Here is a 20992-nt window from a genome sequence, read left to right as displayed (position 1 = left end):
AACCATTACACTTTCCTTCATGAAAAAGTCAATTACTAACAAATAGTAATTAAATCACTTGTCCTAGATAAATTACTCATCGCCACATTGTTTTTCCATCTATGTAACCTCCCTAACCCAGCCTAAACGTTATGGCTAGATTTAGAAAGCTACATTAGCCATTGAAATGGCTAAGTTAACTTATGATACTTTTAAAGACCTTAAATTGACTCATTTTAGAGAGAAAGGAAAATAAATGCAGTTGCAGTTGTACTTTGAGTTGGTTTAAAAAGATTCATTTATTAGGTCATTCGTACTTTAGATTCATTTTATTGTTGTCAATGTTGTTTGTTGCTCTTCTTTGTAAGAATTCGATGCTAACTAATGAAGTAGAAAAAATCACTATTCGTGTCATTTTGGAAATCTAGTTGCCTTATCGGTTTGTTTGTTTTTCCAAAAATAGTTTCTTTGCAATGCAATGGAAATTGGATATTAATGTCAATCATACTTAAGCCAGATATCATGCCTTTACCGGTTATTATGTTTAAGTAATCCATGACTACAAAAATCCCTAAATGAAAAGCTACCAAGCCACAAACCAAAAATAATTAAAATTACAAACCAAAACCAATAGACTTATTAATAATAATTAATTAAAAATAGTTCGATGCCCGAGGTAATACTCCGTATGCCGGGTCCGGTCCTAGTTTCGAGGTTTGCCTGAAAAGTTAAACATTATGGGGAAGCAAGCTTATGAACGATCAGTGTGAGTCAAACAATTATTTAAACCAACATACATTCAACTACGGTAATGCAGAGAATTATTAATACAATATCTATAATAAACGCGACATTTCATCAAGCAATGCATATAAGTGTTAACAGAAAAACACAGAGCTAACATTGCAAATTCATGTCGATACATAACAATTATTATACGGTACCAAATGGTGTATGATCATGGGGTGATGCAAATGGTGCAAAGCAAAGGTTCCTACCCAACCATCTGCTACACACCACGAGTTTCCCAGAACACGTCTGCTGAACACTAAACAGTGTGAACTATAGCTCGATGTGGATAAACCACTAGTACAGTAGTGCAGATAAACTGCCAATATATGTAGACCAACTGCCTATAATGCGATAAAATCGCCAATCTCCTTGGTACTCCCAGTGCAGTGCACTGACAACAATAGTGCGGACTTTAATTGCCGCTGGTACTCCACGGAACTCCTCCGTCAACCACAATAACCCACCCCATTCATATGCATTATGACATACAATCATTTAGCAAAATCATGCTTTCAGTTCAGTTTCAGTATAATGATATGTTTTTCGTGCTTACAGTAACATATTCAATTCAATGGCATGCCTACCATGCATATCAATAATCAGAGTCGATGTCTGCCTTGCATACTTTTCATTTATTAATAACAATAATTCAATCATGCTTTCAATACATGTCTGATTTTATTTTTGCAAACATTTAGTCAATCAAACCAACAATTTTATTGGTATGTAACATGTGATACAATCTTGTCAAACTTAGTATGCAATTCGAACAGTGACATTACATGTTATACACTAATCATGCATCCCATAATCAATGAACACGATATAACATCATTTCAAAGCATGTCACAACCAGCATACAATAATCCATAACATTGGCAATCAAATAGACACTCAAATACAACAATTACGCAAACAAACAATCTTGATAAGGGCTTAATCACTCAAACAATGATTTTTAATTCACGTAACTTGTTCAACGACCTTTAATTCACTTATTAAGCCATTAAGCCATGCCCGACCAGCAAGAATTTAGTATCAGTTTAAGAATTATATTAATATAACAACTATTTATAGAAAGTTAAGACCCACACCTTAAATCGCAAGTCCACAACACTAATCCTCAAAGTTCGTGCTTCCACACTTAAACCTTAAACATGCCTAAAACCAAATTATAACATTTAATGCTTTAAAATACTGTTAAAACAAGCCTTGAAACACCCCCTAATGGTTCGGCCAAATTAGTGTTACACCAACAAATTTTCAGATCCAATTTGGATAGGTAAGTTACATTAATTTGATGCGAAACGAGGGCACAAACGGAATTCGACTTCACTACTGATCTGGCACGTTCAAATTAGTACCTAATATTGAAATAATACTTTAAAATCAGTAATAAATAACCAATTAAAGGCCTTAGAACATTCGACCAAACCAATAAATTTAACGAAATGAATACAACACAATAACTCGCTTAAATCTGCACTTACGCTTCACGTTAACTAGATCTGAGATGTTGGTTGAATAAGATTGGATACACCCTTAATTAATAATGTTAAAGGTTGTTTTAAAGAAATGAAAATTGAGGGAAACACTTCTGTAATGGGCAGAAAAAGAAGAGAAAAATAGCAGTCCACAAGTGGTACACAAAGGGGCGGCACACCACTACAAGTGGCGGCAAGAATCTGGCTGATTTGGGGCGGCACAAAAATAGGTTTTCGCAGAAAAGGGGATAGAGGCTGGAATCAGTAATAAAATGGCTGTAAAAATAGTAGCAAAATCGACAAGCAAAAGAAAAAGAATTGAGAAGGAAAAAGAAACAAACTGATACACCACGAGCGGAGAAGAGGGGGCGACAATGGAGGTTTTAATGGCAACAAGGAGAGGCTTATTTAGGTGGCTCAGAGAAGGGTTTTAAGGCAAAAAAGGGGTTGATTTGGTGATTAAAAATACCGGCAATGAGGCTGGAAGAATGATAACAAAATAATAGATCAATGAGGCGATACAACGATGGTGAAAATCACTAAGCTAGGAATGACACAAGGAACGGCTAGGGTAGAGGAAGAAGTGAGAAAAGCTGAAAAAAATAAAAGAAATCACTTTTCTACTTAGGGTTTTCACTAGGTTGGACGGCACACTCAGGGAGTGGGAGCAAAAATAACATAATTTATTTATTTGCTCAAGAAGGGATTCAAACTCGAATATCAAAGCCAATTACACTATCTCCTTATTTTCTCTTAACCATTAAGACAGTGGCTCATTCTTTAAATAATTTTACAAATTTTATTTTTGAAACAAGGCGTAACACATACTAAGGTTTGAAGTAAAATTTGCAAAATAACCAAAATGGTGCAAGGGAAGAGAATTGAACTTGAGTTTCAAGGATAGCTTCATTAACACTTAAAGCATAAACCAATAACTCATTTATTTTCCAAACGCACAAATATAATCCTAAAACCAGGGCGTTACCACGCCCGATTCACAATCTCAATTTTACTAACTCGATTTTTGGAATGTGACAATCTATTATGTAATGTCAATAAGAGGATACCATTAACCTTTTATTGAGCTATGAATTCAACTATTGTAAATTAAGTTATGTTATGTAGAAGTCGTATACCTAAGTACTAACTTTTGGATTTTTAGTTATTTGAACTCAAGCTTTTAATACATCATACTATACGAGTCATACACACATAGTCAATCATTTATTTAGAATTGAGGTAAATCACACTATGAATGTCACAAGTGAATTAATCCATATATGGATCTAAAATGAACTTGATTTGGGTCCTACCTTATTTATTGTCAATCCAAACAATCACATTTATATATCTATCTTATGGGAGTCAACCATTCTGATACCCAAGACAAGATATCCCCCATTTGGACTTGATAGACGGCATAATAGTCCTTTAACCAATTTGCTCAATTTGGATTCATCAGACATTTAGCTTATCTACTAGTACAAGTTGTCTTCTCACATTATAATCTATCCACATAATACAACTTAGTATTAGTTATATTTGATAACCAGTGAACCAATATTTGCTTTACATTTTACTTTATGCAAAAATCGTTAAGGATATTATACAAGAGATATAAATGAGAACAATAAAATTTTTATTTAAACTCTTTTTTTGAAAAATTACAAATACAAATGACGAATAAACTAATATTAGAACACTAGATACTAACATTATATCCTTTATTTAGCCAAAAAAAAGAAAGAAAGATATATAGAAAGTAACATCATTTAATTAAAATTTTATACAAACATATAAAATGACATTATTAAAATTCTCTATGTTAAATATCATTGAAAATGCTTATAAAATAATCATGGATTAATTAAATTATAAAAATAAATAATTACATTAATAATAATTTATTATATATTAGTATTTTATTAATAAAATTATAATTTGATATATTTTTAATAATTTTATAAAAATAAAATAAATTTAAAAAATTTCTTATATACAATTTTTAGTCTAACATACTTAATAGTCATTTTTTATTTTCTCTTAATCACAGCTACAATGGTGCCACACATATTTCACCAGACCTCACTAAGGACATTACATCACCGAACACCATGCCTCACTTGTGCACTATACCTCACTAGGACCATGGCCATGCTAAGCTCAACCATACCACCCTGACAAGATCATTGTCACTCGTCATTAACATATCCTGCTACTTCGTCACATTAAGTCACATAGTCAACTTAAGGAGAGGCCTACGCCATATGACAACCTCCAATCAAAAGAAGACACATGGCTTACAAATGACCCCTTGAATACCTCTCCAAATCCCATAAGGACATAGACACTGCTCTATCAACACACACTCCCCCCCCCCAATCTCTTTCTCATTCTCCTCTCCATCCCCTATAATCTCACCTCTCTCAGCTCATCAGGTGAATAGTTGTGGTAGTTTCTGTCAACTATAACCCCTCAATAAGTTGCATTTGAATCCAAACATATATTTCACCATTATTTTTAACTTTAATGGTACATTATTCATTTATACTGATATAGTAATAATGTAACATCCCGATTTCGGGCTAGTCGGAACAGTGGTTTCGGGACCACAAATCTGATGAGAATAAAAATTTATTTTATTATATTTTTATGGTCTAAAATTTCACGAAATGATTTTTTGAAAATTTCGTTCAAAAATTTCGACGTTTGGGCACTCAATTTAGTCAAAAGGACTAAATTGTAAAAAGTGCAAAAGTTGAGTTCTACATGTTAGAGGTGTCCAATTGTTATGAAATTTTAAATTGGAGGTCCTTAAATGGAATTAGACGATTGGTTAAATTATGGACAAAAATGGACATGAGATAAGTGAAATAGGATATTTTTAAGTGAAGGGTATTTTAGTCATTTAGTAATAAAAAAGAATTAAAAAGGGGAAAAGATGGCAAAATATGCTCATCTTCTTCATTTGGCCAAATTTAGCAAGGGGGAAGCCATAGTTAGGGTTTTCAAGCTTCCAAGCTCCATAGTAAGTGATCCCAAGCCTCGTTTTTAATGTTCTTTACGTTTTTTGAGCCCCGGTAACTTGATTTAGCTTATTCTAGCAATAATTTAACCTAGGGTTCATATTTGGAAAAATAGCCAGAGGTGAAATGTGTTTATTTTGATGTTTTATGGTAGAATATGAAGCTTGGAATTATGTTAAACAACTTTTGCTAAGCGATTTTAAGTGAAAACGAGTAAAATGACATAATCGGTAAAAATATCTAATGTTCATAAGTGTTAGAGTGGGAATTTGATGTTGTCATAGAAGGGAAAAATGTTCAGCATGTCATAAAACATAAGAATAAGGGATGAAGTTTAATTTTCGACTTTGGTGCAAAAGTGTAATTATGCAAAAGTTTAGGGGCAAAATCCTATTTTTTCTAAAGTTCAAGTCAAGAATTGTTTTGATGAATGTGAGTATTAAGTAAGACAAATTTGCTATTATAGATCAAGAAGAACGAAATCCGGAGTTAGACCAGGGAAAGAAAAAGGTTGAAGACTAAAGTGCTAGATTTAATCATATTTTGTATCGAGGTAAGTTTACGGTAAATAAATGCAATATTTTGATAATTATTATTAATGCTGTTGTTTTTCAGCAATTATGTATTTATTTCATGAAAATATCTAATGTTAACTTAAGTATGAGATGACAGAGAATCAGTGATAAAAGCCCCGTTGAAACATTGAGAATGTATCGGATACAAATGTCATGACATTAAGGGAATGAGATCCCATGTAAGACCATGTTTGGGACATGACATTGGCATCATTGAGATTATGAGAGGTCTCATGTAGGACCATGTCTGGGACATGGCGTTGGCACCGAGATGAGAGGTCCCATGTAAGACCATGTCTGGGACATGGTGTTGGCACCGAGATGAGAGGTCCCCCGTAAGACCATGTCTGGGACATGGCATGGGCACCAATATGAGAACTCCCATGTAAGACCATATCTGGGATATGGCATTGGCAGTACAGAAAATATTCCATGTAAGACTATGTCTGGGACATAGCTTTAGCATGTATTATCAGACAGAAGACCCGAGTATCCTTAGTATTCCAAGTGGTTCAACGGGCTTTAAATAGACCATGTTACATGAAAGTTTAGATAAAAGCATAATAATAAATTCAAGTGAGTTATAAGGATTGAGAATATCTCAGTTATCAGTTGAGAAAGAAATTTCAGCAATGGAGGAGTAAGTTATAATCATGAGTTATTTAAGTAAGCAAGTAAGTAAACAAGTAAGTGAGTAAGTAAAGAAGCAAGTAAAGATTCTAATGTTTGATGAAATTTATGAGTATGATTATTTATGATAAATGTTGTTATTTATTTACTTGTAAACTTACAAAGCTTTATGCTTACTTTCTTTATTTTCCTTATTTTTATAGTATCGCCAAGTCAATTCGAGGATCACAAGGACGTCGGAGTTCGTCTCACACTATCTATAGACATCTTGGTATTATGTGATTTCGAAACTTATAAAGCTATGGCATGTATAGAGACGTAGTCATTTTGAGTGTGTTTATATGATATGGCTAATGGTTAGCTATTGAAATGGCTAATTAAGAACATGTTTGGTATTATGGATGCCTAAATGATAGTAAATACAAAGAAACTATAAAATAGTAAAAAATTGCAATGGAACAGTTTTTGGACAGCAGCAGTGACGTGATTTTGAAAAATCACCAAGGATAGTAGAAATATAATTAGAGGTTTAATGATATATAGAATTAAAGCTTATCGAGTCTATTTTCACACCAAAGAAACGGTGTAGGAAAAGAAATTTTATATTAGGAGATATTTGAATTTTAGTGAGATAGGGTCAGAGTTGTTTTTGAAGTCCCCTGTTTTGACTTTAGAAAATCATTAAAAATTGTATAGAAATAATTATGATTCATAATTTATATGTCTAGAATCCTTAGTGAGTCTATTTTCAAAAGAAACAAATGAGAACATTATATGAATTATGTAAAATGAGATAACTGATTTTTAGTACAGAGAGATCAGAACTATCAAGTAGAGAAACAGGGGAGACTTTAACTAATAAACTGTACTAATCGGCTAACTCAAAAATTATGGAAATTTTATAGTAAGAAATATTTGAGTCTAGTTTCAGGGAAAATTTACAGATCTAAATTTTGAGTTTCGTAACTCGAGTTATAATTAAATTAGTGACTATCACGCGAGTGGATAGCTTTACTGGGAATAGTGATATAAGTTATTTTTTATTTGTTTAAGTATTCGGAAAATTTTTGTGTTTCCGATTTGGACCCAAATCATTTCCATTGCATGTTTTAGGGTCTCGAGGTTGTTTTTAGAGACATATTGATTGAACGTGAGCCAATTAATTTTAAAAGTAAATTTTTATGCTCCGAACTGGTAAGTTAAATCAGATAACGACTCGTGCTCAACTCCGACAACAGTCTCGGGTAAGGGGTGTTACAAATATCACCGCCACCGCTATTTTTAATCTTATTGAATCTAATTTCACTACCCATCCAAAGAGAGCTAAAGAGCTCGACTCTTCAATTCCGACTCATTTGGCTGTATCGATTGATAAGCTCTTTAGTAATATATATATATATATATATATATATATAGTTTTACTAAATTTATTGGAGGAATTAAGGGATTTTGAAAGAAAAAAAATAGTCGTAATATGTTGTGCATGCCGGTGTAAAAAACCTTTTTTGTAGTTTTGGTTGGTGATGCAGATCAATTACAAGAGGAATTTTGGAGCATAATAATCTCTGAGAGATAAAATACATACTATATTTGACGGTAAGATGCTAAGTTTGTATGACGGTAAGTTCAAGACAGGCACGGACAAATGCCACTGTCTTTCAGCCCAAAACAGGACTTAGTTTTGACACTGATGTATGTATGTATGTATGTATGTATGTATGTATGTATGTATGTATGTATGTATGTATTAATATAGATGAAAAAGATCTTTTAAGACAACCATCCATGACTTGTCTGATTGTGTCTTGTTGCGTTGCCCCGACATCTCCGAGACATGCATATACATATACATATATGCAGTTACTCCTGGCTGAATGTTTTTTCAGGGTAAAAATCAATGGTTAAAACACTTTTGAGTGAACAAAAACAAGGCATGGAAGAGGCAAGGAAGAAAGTTATGCAATTTGCCCATTTTGGGATTTGATCTTTGTCTCTAGACAATTAGTTGGGAGACGGGATGAGGGTCCCATTTTAGCTCCAAGTTGTTATAGAAGTTCCATTGATGACAGTTGATAAAATGCAATAATATTGCATATTCATGCATTCTTCCAAGTGGTGGGACACTTGCTGCCTTTTCAACGGCCGCCACGAGAAGCTACAACATTTCCCACTTGCGCTTGCGCATCATTTTGGTTTTTCTTTTCTTCCTCCTTTTTTGTCTTTTCGTTTTTGATGAATAATATGAGTACATGTGACCCCGCAGGCACTCACTATTTCATTATATAGACTAGTTTTATAAGGTATTGTTAACCTCATGGTTTTGTCCCCAAAATGCGCCTTGAATGTTGAAGCTGGTGTGAACATATGTACCAATTCTAATATATGGTCAATGTAAGTTTCATGGCTTCTCTGCTAATAAATGTCACGATTCACATCATATTACAAGATATTATTCACTTCAACTCATTAAACATTGCGACTTTTGTTTATAAAAAAATGTGTTTCATCTATGAATATGATGCCACTACTTGTATCCTAAAATCAAATTCATTATTCTTTCTCTCTAAATTCGTGACACGACAATAAGCCATTAGCTTTCTGAGACATCGCTTCTGACTTAAAGGAGCTTGAAAAGTCAAGCCCTTATTCCCTCTTAAATCAAAATGTTGGCCTTTCTTCAAATATGATTAGCTTTTAATCTAAATCTGCTTTTCAAAAACCAACCAACTCTTTCTTCCTTCAAATAGGCTTTTCATTGATGGGCAAAAAAAAATTATTCTATACTTTTCTACACCTACAAAATAAAATTCAATTTCTTTGACAAAACAAAGTTCGCCCTTTGGCATGCTTTTGACTGGAACGTGATTATTCAACTTTATTTTATATACAAGGTTGTGAGTAATACGCGGTCGTGATAGGTACTAAGTGACACTACTGTGAATGTATATAGAGGGCTGTGTGTAATACGTGCTTGTAGTCAAGGGAGGCATCATTTAGGGGGTGGAAAAAGGGTACACGTGTTGGGTTATGATAGGCCCCTCTTAGTGAAATTGAAAATTCTATTGAATGTCATGGTGCGGAAAGACGAATGAAGTGAAAGATATTTGCATTAGACTAACAAAAGAAAAGAGGGGAAATAATTATACAAAATGTGGTTTGGATAGTCAAAATTACGAAATGATTGAAAATACCAAGTAATCTATAAGTTCTAAGTTCATGCAATGAACGTTGATTCGTTGGATCTTTACTTGCTCAATACAAAAAAGATACAAGGTTATGGGCTAATTTATAACTTTTTTACCAATTTAAAATTACATTTTCGATGAAATGAAAACTTTCTTTTTTTTTCAAAAGTTATGCCAACAATTATGCTAAACCGGGGCCTAAGGATTAGGCTGGTGTATTATTTACCCAGAGAACGGGAAGCTATGAACAAAAAGGGATAGGCTGCTTTCTTTAAACATAGCTAAGCTAACTACATGAGTAAGTACATTACATATACAACCCTCCCAAAAACACTTATTTACCTCATTTTAACTCAAATCTCGTAATAAGATTTTTAATCTCTTCTTCCCCTCGTTGATTTTCTAAAACATGCATCATTTTTAAGAGGTTAATCTCTTTGAGTCAGTTTTCCTAAGCTACTACTACCTTTCTACATTGTTTACTCATCGTGTCGGAGTGGAAAAAGAGATCATCTCGCTTACCTTCCTCATCCATTCGAGAGCTGCGAATTTTGGGTGAACCCGAACTATATCGGTCTAAATCAGCAACAGGTGAATGCCTCAAGTAAAGGGAGGAAGAAGATGATGAAGAAAAAGCATCTGAATCACAACTCCTCCATGGGCTGTTCCACCCTTGGACTGAATCACCAAATATAGAATCTATTAAGTCATCAGTGCTGGTAGAATCACGTGTGCTATCAGTACAGCAGGAACCTTCATCAGAATTGACGCTAAAAAGAGAACAACTATCACTTGACGACGAGTCCTCTAAAATCCTTTGCAGTTGATTGTATTTTGAATAAAAAGATTCAATACTGCTAGGAGTATCTGAATGAATCAAGCTGGGGTGGAATTCATCAAGACCAGAATATGTCAAAGAATTGGACTTCAGCGGATTTTTTGAATTGACACTCGATGGAATGGCTTTACTTCTGTTCTTCATCAATCTTGGGGCCCGAGGTGAGCACCTGCAAGATAATTTGGTTAAACAACCAAGCAATGACGTCATATAAACTTCTAAAGCAAACTCAAGAACTGAGATTCTTTACCTGGCATAAAGAAGCATATATGCTCCTTTTGTTAGAACTCTTTCGAGTTCTGTAGATGTTACCTGCCAATTTATTACCGCCCCGGAAAAACTTGAGAGGTGATTTAACATAATTAAAACATAACATTAAAGAGTAACATGAAGATGGACATAAAGCGGGTGAAATTGAGTGAATATTTTCAAACTGAATATCTTGTGCTTTAGGGTAGCATTTTTGGCCTACAGATTGGTGCATCAGACAGAAAAATATAAAATGCCTCCAACTTAGACATCAAAAATAGATGCCAACCGGAGTATTTTCCAATTTTTTCACTATCTCAAAAGCCATTAGAAAAAAAAAATTGTTTAATGCAGTCCAGAATCAAAAGGAAGAATACAAAGTCACCCTTGGTTTATTTCAAAACATTAGGGAGTATTTTTGTACAACTCCTTTTACCCAGGAAAATTAAGTGATTGTAAAGCAAAGGATTTAAAAGAATCGATGATTATTAACATGGCAACTACAGCTAAAACATTACATATGGGGGAAAAACCCATTAAATTAAGGGAGAACAAGCCAAACATGCTATTACAAAAATTAAGGGTAGGAAATCAAAATATAATGTAGATGAAAACATAGATCGAGGAAAGAAGCATGCGGTAAACAAATGAAACGGCTTAAGGCATGCAGATGATAGTTGTAGAGAACATACCATGCTGTCATCAATCTTAAACCACTTGTTTTGAGCATTTTTAACATAGCACAAGTAGTGACCCGAAAATGCTGCATTCATGATATCCAAATGGACCACTACTCCATAGAGCCTGTATATGGGTGATTTATCACTTGTCCCACTCATATATGGTGCCAAGTTCAAAATCTCAGGGAACCGAATCGCTTTGTTAAGCTTTCCAAATTTACCGGACTGCGACATAATACACACTTAAACTGTAAGAATCTGCAAAGAACAAAGAGCAAAATAACATTCTTTATCGAAAGTTGTACCTGAAATCTCTTCAATGCAATTGTAAGAATATTTGGAGCCTCTAATATTGTCAACTTCTTTTTGGCCTTCTCATAAGATTTGCATCTGAACAAAACAAAGACAAAGTGAACAAACCTCAAAAATTGATGTCTTCTAGAAGTAGAGAATTTAGTTCAGGACCTGAAACCAAACAGACTGCATGTAGTGGCACAGTACCATCACCAATGTCAACAAACACAAAAACTCAACGAAAAGGTATGTTCAATAAAATCAATCAGAGTAATTCTATGCCATTTATCAATCTTTGAGGAAAGACAAACTTTTTTCACATGCAATTTTAATTCCCTTACAGAAGTTCTGTTAAATTTGTTTATTTTTCAGTATACAGATCTATCACAAACATAAGATAGAGTTATCACATTTCAACTATCAATGAAATTTTGGCAAAAAAAAAGGGGGGGGGGGGGAACTCAATGAGCTATCTCTGCATAATCACATGACAGAGAAGACAAAAAGAAAAATGTATTATGTACATAAACACTTCTTATAGCTTCCAAAATTTAAGGTAAATCTTTTCTCCAGAAGCATCAAAATACAGCCTAGAGCTTCTTCGAAGTATACTATTTATAGAAACAAAGACCATATTTCCAACAAGTTCAAGAAAGAAGCCGAAGAAAAAGAAATAATGGTTTTGATTTTAAGCCTATCAAGTTAGGAATTAAGGAGATCTAAAAGTTAAATTGTCAAATTTTAACCTACCAAAAACAGGGACAAATAAAAGAACAAAATTTTGAGCATAGGACTGTTTCCATAAAAGTTCCTCTTCAAGTCTCTTTGCATGATATTGATGATACCATTTATACAATATCTAAAGAAACTTCTGAAAAAATTTGTAAGCGAATCAACCTGCTACATTGGTACTTATTTTCTCCATCCAGAATTTCAGTCCTAGTAAACCGCCGAAGAGCCTCTTCTAGGGTTCCTATATTTCCTTCAATTTCAACTGTTAGGTCCATCATTTTTTCATGACGTTCAGACTTGCCTTGGCACTTCATGCACTTTATCTGCAGAAAATAGTAACAAGTTTACATGCATCATTTGCATTTTAACACAAACTCCTGATGCAAATAAGAGCTCTAGTGCACAAGAGAGAGATGGAGAAAGTGGGGCCAAAAAACAGGTTGGTCTTAGTTTTTACCTTTGACCGAAGGTAGCCTCCAAATGTTAAGCCAATTAAAGTTGTTTCTTCTTCTAAACAACCTGATGAAGCCAACCCAGCTTCTTTAAGACAAATAGATTGCATAGCATCAATAGCATACCTGTCAAATGTAATTCATCAATAAACTAGTGCAACATCATTGAAAGGATTGCTCATTTCTCATGGAGTAAAACATTATTCAAATGGTTCAAGCACTAAATATTGCTAAACCTATCTCACCTTAAAAATTCATGTGCATCTTCCTCTTTCCCATTAGCAAGTTGACTGCCAATATTTTGTAGTTGGGAAAGTATTCCCATAGGGGACAGCGGTGATTTCCCATCTTTAGCCTTCAAAATTAATTTTTCAAACTCACAAGTGAAACACCAATCTTTCTTTGCACCTAAGAAAGAAATTTGTAGTAAGTCATCCAACATGCTACCTCGAAGCACAAAAATGTAATAATTCCAATTGGAACATTAGAGGGACATACATGCTTTGGAATGGATTCCATGAAGAAAGTAAGCAGTCAGAGGAGGAGTGAAAGTCAAGCATTGAAGGACAGCATTGGCATAACAGCTGTGCAAAGTAAACAGCAAATTAACAGAAAGTGAGAAACAAGGAATAAAATAGTAAAATATACACATCCAAGGTACAACACAGCTTAAAGGATGAAAACTTAAAATTTAAAATTATGCATGTAAGGAATTACTAATTGAAACAGCATAGGGCAGAAACATGATCTAGCAGTATTGTTCCCAATTCAGAAAATAGGTAACAATTGGACTAGTCTAACCCAAACTGTCCTTAAAGTCCACACATTTACTTCTGCAATTTTTTCTGCAATTTCTGTTAGCCTAGATTTAGTGGGGTAATTTTTTGTTTATTTCTGTTCTTTTTATTTGTGATGACCTGATGTGAGAAAATAATTTTCTGTTATATTTCTTACATTTTAGATTTCTTTTTCTTTTCCTTTTTCTAGATTGCCATATACCTTAACTACTTAAAAAATTTTCCCTTCATGGATTTTTATCTACCTTGCCTCTTTTTCAGGTGCATTTAAGGGTCCCAGATCTGGATTTGAATATGTTAGCAATGGCATCATAATTAAATAGGCAATTTTGGACTGTTATGGATTTTAACCTTGCAGAAAAGTTATTTTAGGATAGGGCTGTTATCGGTTCATAAAATATCTTTTGGCCAAAGGTCCATATATTTGTTTATTTCTAAGGTTTTGATAGGGATTGATCGCACAATTCTGAAATTTTGAACTAATACAAAGGGTGTTAGAGTCATTTCATTATCTTTTTATTTAATGCTACAAATTATAACCCTTATGGAACCGAAAAGAACTTCAGGGTGCTATCAGAAGAAAGTCAAGGTGGCTACGCGGGAAACACTTAAAGTGCAATAGGTGTAGGTGGATTTACCCAATAATATAATATAAAAACCAGATTATGTTCAATAATTTTTTCCATAATTGTTCATTATGATAATAGAAAAATCTTATGCTACCTGTTACCACAATTTACAAGGCCACGTGGTTGTAATTCCACCTTGTTCCAACTATAAAGCTTGACAAATGATTCATAAGGAAAAATTCCCTGCAAAAACAAAACAAAATTCTAACAAAAAGCTAATATGTTGAAGGCAAAGTAAGGCAAAAGGAAAAACAACTTTAGGCTTATCATTATATTCTCCACCAACCTCATTACTAACTCCAAATGGATGGTGTTTTGGAAATTTAGATACTCTGAATTGATCAACAACTTTCCACATTGAGGTTTTCAATCCATTCTTACCGTTAGAAGAATAACTTGAAAACTGAGATAATTTAGCGAAATTTGCATGAACATCATCAAATTTTCCAGATTTCACATTGGGAACAGCATGCGCTCTGTCACTGGATGAATAAGAATCAGATGACTCTGACAAATGAGAAGCATTGCTAATGCTAGGTCCATTAGTGACAACAGTAGAGCCTGATTTTTCAAAATGGGAAGATGGCAAGCTACCGACTAGTGGAACATCTATATTGATAGCTTCTCTGGGATTTATAACATGCTGAATATTGTTAGATCCGCACTCCCCCTGGTTGGTGCATTCAGAATTTGAGGACTTAGAGTTTCCTTCATTCGGAGAATCTAAACCAGCATTTTCGGACAAAACTACTCCATCTGAAAGCTTGGAATGCCCCAAAGTAGTAGCACATTGAGTAGCATCATCCAATTTGGCATCTTTCACCTTGGAGACTTGCGGATATGAGGAAGAAGCATTTCCAGCCAAAGTAAATGAAAAATGTAAGGATGATCCAGAATCAAGTAAGGCCCTTTTACCGCCTTCTTTATGGTAAGAGTTAAACGACTCATTGTCATCAACACTTGTAGATGGAACTGATTCCAAAGTTCTGCCCCAAAAATCAGAAGAAAATCTAGAAGCCTCAGCATTTGAGCCCTCAGACATATCACTAACACCTAATCCTGAAGAACTAGTTGCTCTGCACTGGCTCTCTTCACTTTGATCAGGCTTGCTATGACTTAATTTAGAAATTTCATCTACAGAATCAACCAACCTGACAAATTTAGGGGATGATGGATTGGTTTGATCCACATTGTTGACAACAGAAGTCCAAAACGTGTCAAGATTAACATCAGCAGATGAGGGACCATCCAATTTATCAAGCTCATTTGAACTTACGCTCTCACACACAGAAACATCATCAGATGATTCACTACCAGCTGCAGACGAAAATCCTGAAAATGAAGCACTGCAAGATTCTGGAGCAGAGCTCAGTCCTTCCCTATCAGCAGGAAACTCAACCTTTGCATCATCATCCTTCCCATCTAAAACCACAGAAGAGCTAGAGGAACTCAATAATGCAGGTCCTGTGATGGAACTAAACAATGCAGATTCAGTAGAGGATGTTCCAATTAACTTTGCATGCGACTTTTCTTCAATCTCATATCTATCTCCATATTGGTCTTGATTTATCGCCTTCTGACCATAATCGCTCCCCTCATCATGATTTTGGTGTACGGCAATGGCAGGTGGGTGGCATTCTTCCTTGTGACCTTGCCGCCAGTGAATAATTTGACACTTCGCAGAACTTAAACATCCAATTTTTGGTATAAAAAGAAAAACTGTTAAAAGACCTTCTACAAAATCAATTGTATCATTAGAAAATAATGCTAAACACAGACATAATTTACTATTGTTGTCCCTTCAAATCAGTAAAAGAAATCCTTAGAATTACAACAAAGTGATAGGGGGAAAGCTAAAAATATTTTCTCTATTCATTAGGTGGATTTTCTTTTTGTTACTTTTCCATCAAATGAACCACATTTTTAATGATTCGCAAATGTAGTTAGTGAACATACACAACCTCAACTCTTACATTAAAAAGAACTCCTAAACTGCAGACAAAAAAGGCACAAAGGAAAAGGTCATTTTCAAGAGGAATTGTTTTTCTAATATCCTGTCTCCGTAACATAGAGATAGGAGGCTCAAACATGTAATTTACAAACCAAAACATTTTCAGAAAATCAGCATAAACATCCACCAAAAAATTGCAGCATTTAAGACCAACTCCAAACTTCCCATCAATGATAGATTGTGGATGTTGGGTTTAAAATTAATTTTCACAAAGTCTTCTAAATTGCTTCGTTGCTCACTACATAAACACTTACACGACTACCGTACATTCACACATGTTAAAGCGTATTTAAACTAGACCCACACTCGCCCTGCGCTAATTGAAGCACTTATCTAATCAAATATTTTTTCGATTACATACTCTTTAAGACAGTATTGTCAGATAAAAGAATCAGTTTTATCTCAAATACATTTGAAACAAAATCGCCTAAACAAAAAAAAAATCTCAATAATTATAAATAAATTAGAACAATAACACGAAATTAACAAGCTAACGTACCAATATCGAACCCCTTTACAGCGAGCGCACCGCGTGGTAGTAGGACAATAACAAACAGCACACTGTTGATAGTTCCACGAAATAGAAACCGTACCGTATTCAATAGTCGCTTCAAGCTCGACTCTAGCCGCCTCCTCAGAGGCCAAAATCAAGAGCCTCTTTATCTCCGCTTGCCTTGCTACAGATAACTGCCATTTCCGCCTTACGAAAAAGCCGATCAAAGGTAGGAGGGAAAGCACGAGCACCAGGCTCGAAAACCCTAAATCCCAAATAAAAAGCATTTATCCTGCAGCCAATACCAATAGGCATCCAAAGTAGTCGGCAAATCCTACTCTCCAAATCTCAGCACTATACATAGATTCCAACGACGTACCCGTCTTGATCGCTTTCGCGATGGAACAAACTCCGGCCGTCGAACATGCAACCGTAGCCGTTGGTGTGGACTGAAACAAGACGGTTGAACTGCACCGTGATCTCGAAAAATAGAATAATTTTATAATTTTATAAAAAATAAAAATAAAACAAACAAATCTAGAAGGGAGTGGCAGTGGGAGAAGAATGTCGATATTGCTTGGGTTAGCAAAAAGGTGAAAGTTTAAGCTTCTTGTTGAGCTCGGAGGATTTTCAGACAATAAATTTTTTCCCTTTTTTAGATCGAGATTTTTACAGGGAGAAAGGGAAATAAAAGGAAAATAATATTAAAAAGGGACATTAACTTAGCAAAATAAATATTAAAATATGTTATTAAAAAGGGAAAATTGATGGTCGAGGGGGAAAGGAATTTTGTCTTCAGGTATCGAGAAGCGTGAATTCTTTGGCCATCAAATATTCGAACCAGGGTGGGGGCCACGGGTTGAACCGGCTAACTTCCGGTCTTTTTCATTATTTATTAGCGGGGGTTGTTTTTGATTTGGTGATGGATACTGCGTTTGGACGGTCACAGTAATACGAGGAACCGGACGGTGGAGATTTGTTTTTGATTTGGTGGAGGCCGGAATCTGATGATGATGGTTCACTTACCATAATAATTATTCCTTTTCCAGTCTTTGAGTTTTCCCTCCGCTGGAAATAAACCATTCCACAAGTAATTGCTTTATTTAAACTATTATTATTTTATTTAAATATAATTATAAATCTATTTAATGAATATGCCCGAATTAACCTTGGGATTTGAATTTCTTCGACAAGAAAATGTTTCCCTTGTCTACCATCACATCACTAATTCATGATCAATTTTCTTTGTTTACATTAATTGAATAGCAAATAAAATGGTGAAAAGTTAATTTATTTGATTCTTTAATTTTATAAAAAAATATTTTTTTATTTTTTTAAATAAAATTTCAGATTGGACTTTATTTAAATAAACTACATTACTACACATATGGTCCTAAAAAGAAAAGAGAAAGAGCCCAGTTATTAGACTTGGCCCAACAAAAGGTAAAACTAAAACAAAATTAAATGGAAACCTAATCGCCTAGAAAACTGAAAAAGGAAACAAAAGTCTGAAACAAATTAATGTTGTCGTTCTACCTGCCCAATCAGCATCAAAAGAAAATAAACGTCTTGTCTTTTCATCTTTCTTTACTTCTTCAAGACGTTTTCAATTCACCCAAGGGCCTGCTTTAGTCACTCTGTTACTTACCCTTCTCAGACTCCCCTCACTCCATTTTCTCCCCTTTCTTATTTCAATCTGGTTCTCTCACCCTTTCATTTTTCGCTTGTTTTTCTGCAACTTCAGGGACACTTCCGACCAAGTAATCTCCTTTATTACTCTTCAACGCTTCAGTTGCTAAGATATGCCGAGACTATTTGCTAATCTTGGGATATACTCAAACCTACAATCCTTAAAATTTAACAGTAGCTGATGAATGTCATGAATATACGCACTGACCAATGATTTGTCTGGGCTTTTTGTTTTGAATTTCCTTATTATTGACAAAGAGTCTCCTTCAATAATAACTTTTTCCCACTGCATGTAAACGCCGATCTGGAGTACTTTTCGACACTCGACTGCCTCCGTAGCAAAGGCTGATGAAACCCGTTGGTGGACCTCCGAGCAAGATAGGAGAACTGTACCCTCTCTGTCTCTGGCCACTATTCCCACAACCGCTTTATTTTGTCTACCTTCATATGCTGCGTCAAAATTGATCTTAACAACCCGGTCAGATGGCTTTTTCCATTTTTTAACAAGTATGGAAGTTTGTGATCTATTTTTACCAATCTCATTTAACTCTGATGTGTAGCTATGAACAAATCTCCCTATTTCTTTTCAAGATTTACTCTCTTTTTTATGCACTTTATTATTCCTGTCTCCCCAGATAGCCTATAATGCACAACAAAAGATCCGACACTGGGATGCCGAGCTTTGTGAAAAAACCCAGGTTAGCCATTGTAGAAACCCCATCTGATTATCTTGCAAACACTTATGAAATGATAACTCTCTCCACACTGATGTTGAAACAGGACATTCACGGAAGAAATAGTCCATAGTTTCTGTTCCTGAGCCACACCGGGGACATACTGATGTATTCGTTAGCCTTCTAAGTAGCATATTAACACGTGTAGCTAGGAAATTCCATGATATCTTCCAAGCTGTAATTTTTATCTTTGAAGGAAGATCTAGTAGCCATAGTTTTCTGTAAAAGTCCTTATAGTCGGCTTGTAAAGCATAAGCTCTAGGATCATCTTCAGTACTTTGTAATAGTTTATAGGCACTACGTACTGTGTACTCACCCGACGCTTCAGCACTCCAGACTTGGAAATATTTTTGTGGTCTTTCTGCCAGCGGGATACTGAGAATCATCTCGGCAACATCCTCCGAAAAGGTGTACGTTATCAACTCCTTTTTCCATGTTCTACTATTTGAATCTATTAACTCCGCAACTTTAATATCATTCAAATTCGTAGTTAAAACTGGTAACCTGTCACGCGGTAAAACTGGAATCCAATAATCACGACTTATCGAAATATTCGTACCTCTACCCACATTCTAACATAATCCCTCTGCTAAAATACCCTTAGTAGCCCAAATACTTTTCCATGTATATGAAACGTTATTCCCCAATTATGAATTTAAAAAATCAACTTTTGGAAAATATTTTGCTTTTAAGACTTGTGCTACTAAAGAGTTTGGATTATTCAAAATTCGCCACCCCTGTTTAGCTAGTAGTGAGATATTGAATTGAGCCATATTTCTAAAACCCAACCCACCCTCTTCTTTAGGTCGGCATAAGTACTTCCACTAACACCAATGGATACCTCTTCTCCCATGCGCTTTCTACCACTAGAATTTAGCAAATATGATTTCAAATTCTCTACAAAGAGTATTTGGTAATAAGAAGCACGACATAGCATAGGTTGGAATGGCCTGTAGCACCGATTTAATAAAGACTTCTTTACCTCATTGAGATAACATTCTAGTACTCCACCCATCAATTCTAGTAGAAATCTTCTCTTTTAAATGTTGAAAGGATTCTTTCTTACGTCGACCAACTACATTCGGAAGCCCTAAGTATCGTTCTAAGTTTGTTGAGATCTTTACCCCCAATATTGTCGAAACTTCTTCCATATTTTCTTCGAATGTATTTGTGCTTAAAAATATGGTAGATTTATTGAAATTAACACATTGCCCAGAACACTTTTCATATTCCTTCAAAATTTCTTTTAGTATCCTAGCACCCTTATCTGATACTTCCCCAAACAAAATACAGTCATATGCAAAAAGTAAATGAAATTTCTGGTCCTCTTCTGCTGGCTTTTGCACCTTTTATCAAACCCACTTCTGAAGCATTCTCATCAAAGATGATAATCCCTCACTACACATCAAAAATAGAAAAGGGCTCAGAAGGTCTCCCTGACACAGGCCTCTAGATGGTGAAAAGATTCTTCCACTTTTCCATTTATATTAACTGAATAGGACGTTATGGAAACACAATTCATAACCAGCTTCACCCAATCGGATGTGAAACCCATTCGTAACATCACTTCCTTCAAGAATCCCCACTCAACCCTGTCATAGGCTTTGCTCATATCAAGCTTTACTGCCATATATCCTTTTTTCCTATGCGCTTCTGTCAAAAAGTATGCAAGATCTCATAAGCTAGCTGCACGTTGTCAGTTATTAGCCTTCCCGGAACGAAC

At 34.8% G+C, this 20992-nt stretch overlaps 1 protein-coding gene and 2 long non-coding RNA genes across 4 annotated transcripts; 1 reads left to right on the top strand and 2 right to left on the bottom strand.

The window, feature by feature from the left end:
* Window positions 1-481: 481 nt before the first annotated feature.
* LOC105797252 (uncharacterized) lies at window positions 482-2992 on the bottom strand. Its single transcript, XR_008194300.1, has 2 exons — window positions 2262-2992; window positions 482-2135 (listed from the first exon to the last, which is right to left on the bottom strand). It is a non-coding gene; the product is annotated as an uncharacterized LOC105797252 (long non-coding RNA).
* A 6860-nt stretch (window positions 2993-9852) lies between these two features.
* LOC105797251 (ubiquitin carboxyl-terminal hydrolase 17) lies at window positions 9853-17562 on the bottom strand. Of its 2 annotated transcripts, XM_052628138.1 has the most exons (11): window positions 16853-17558; window positions 14629-16027; window positions 14437-14525; window positions 13415-13500; window positions 13162-13324; window positions 12922-13042; window positions 12630-12787; window positions 11744-11828; window positions 11451-11663; window positions 10760-10821; window positions 9853-10678 (listed from the first exon to the last, which is right to left on the bottom strand). In XM_052628138.1, the coding sequence occupies exons 1-11, from the start codon at window positions 17131-17133 to the stop codon at window positions 10123-10125; spliced, it is 3213 nt and encodes a 1070-aa protein (XP_052484098.1). In that variant the 5' UTR covers window positions 17134-17558; the 3' UTR covers window positions 9853-10122. The 2 variants fall into 2 exon arrangements, with proteins under 2 accessions (XP_052484098.1, XP_012482658.1); XM_012627204.2 differs by lacking the exon at window positions 10760-10821 and having other exon boundaries at window positions 10623-10678; window positions 16853-17562.
* Window positions 17563-18536: 974 nt separating this feature from the next.
* LOC105797250 (uncharacterized) lies at window positions 18537-19629 on the top strand. Its single transcript, XR_008194059.1, has 3 exons — window positions 18537-19042; window positions 19171-19233; window positions 19316-19629. It is a non-coding gene; the product is annotated as an uncharacterized LOC105797250 (long non-coding RNA).
* Window positions 19630-20992: the final 1363 nt, after the last annotated feature.

This window comes from Gossypium raimondii, chromosome 3 (assembly GCF_025698545.1).
Source record: "Gossypium raimondii isolate GPD5lz chromosome 3, ASM2569854v1, whole genome shotgun sequence".
NCBI classification, from domain to species: Eukaryota; Viridiplantae; Streptophyta; class Magnoliopsida; order Malvales; family Malvaceae; genus Gossypium; species Gossypium raimondii.
This window is presented reverse-complemented; position numbering and strand designations above follow the sequence as displayed.

Excerpts from the sequence above, each read along its gene's own strand:
- LOC105797251 (XM_052628138.1), bottom strand. The coding sequence starts at position 17,133 with ATGCTTTTTATTTGGGATTTAGGGTTTTCGAGCCTGGTGCTCGTGCTT. Across the intron at positions 13,043-13,161 it reads GATGCACATGAATTTTTAAG|GTATGCTATTGATGCTATGC; the intron begins GTGAGATAGGTT and ends TACATTTGACAG. Across the intron at positions 10,679-10,759 it reads TATATGCTTCTTTATGCCAG|GTGCTCACCTCGGGCCCCAA; the intron begins GTAAAGAATCTC and ends ATTATCTTGCAG.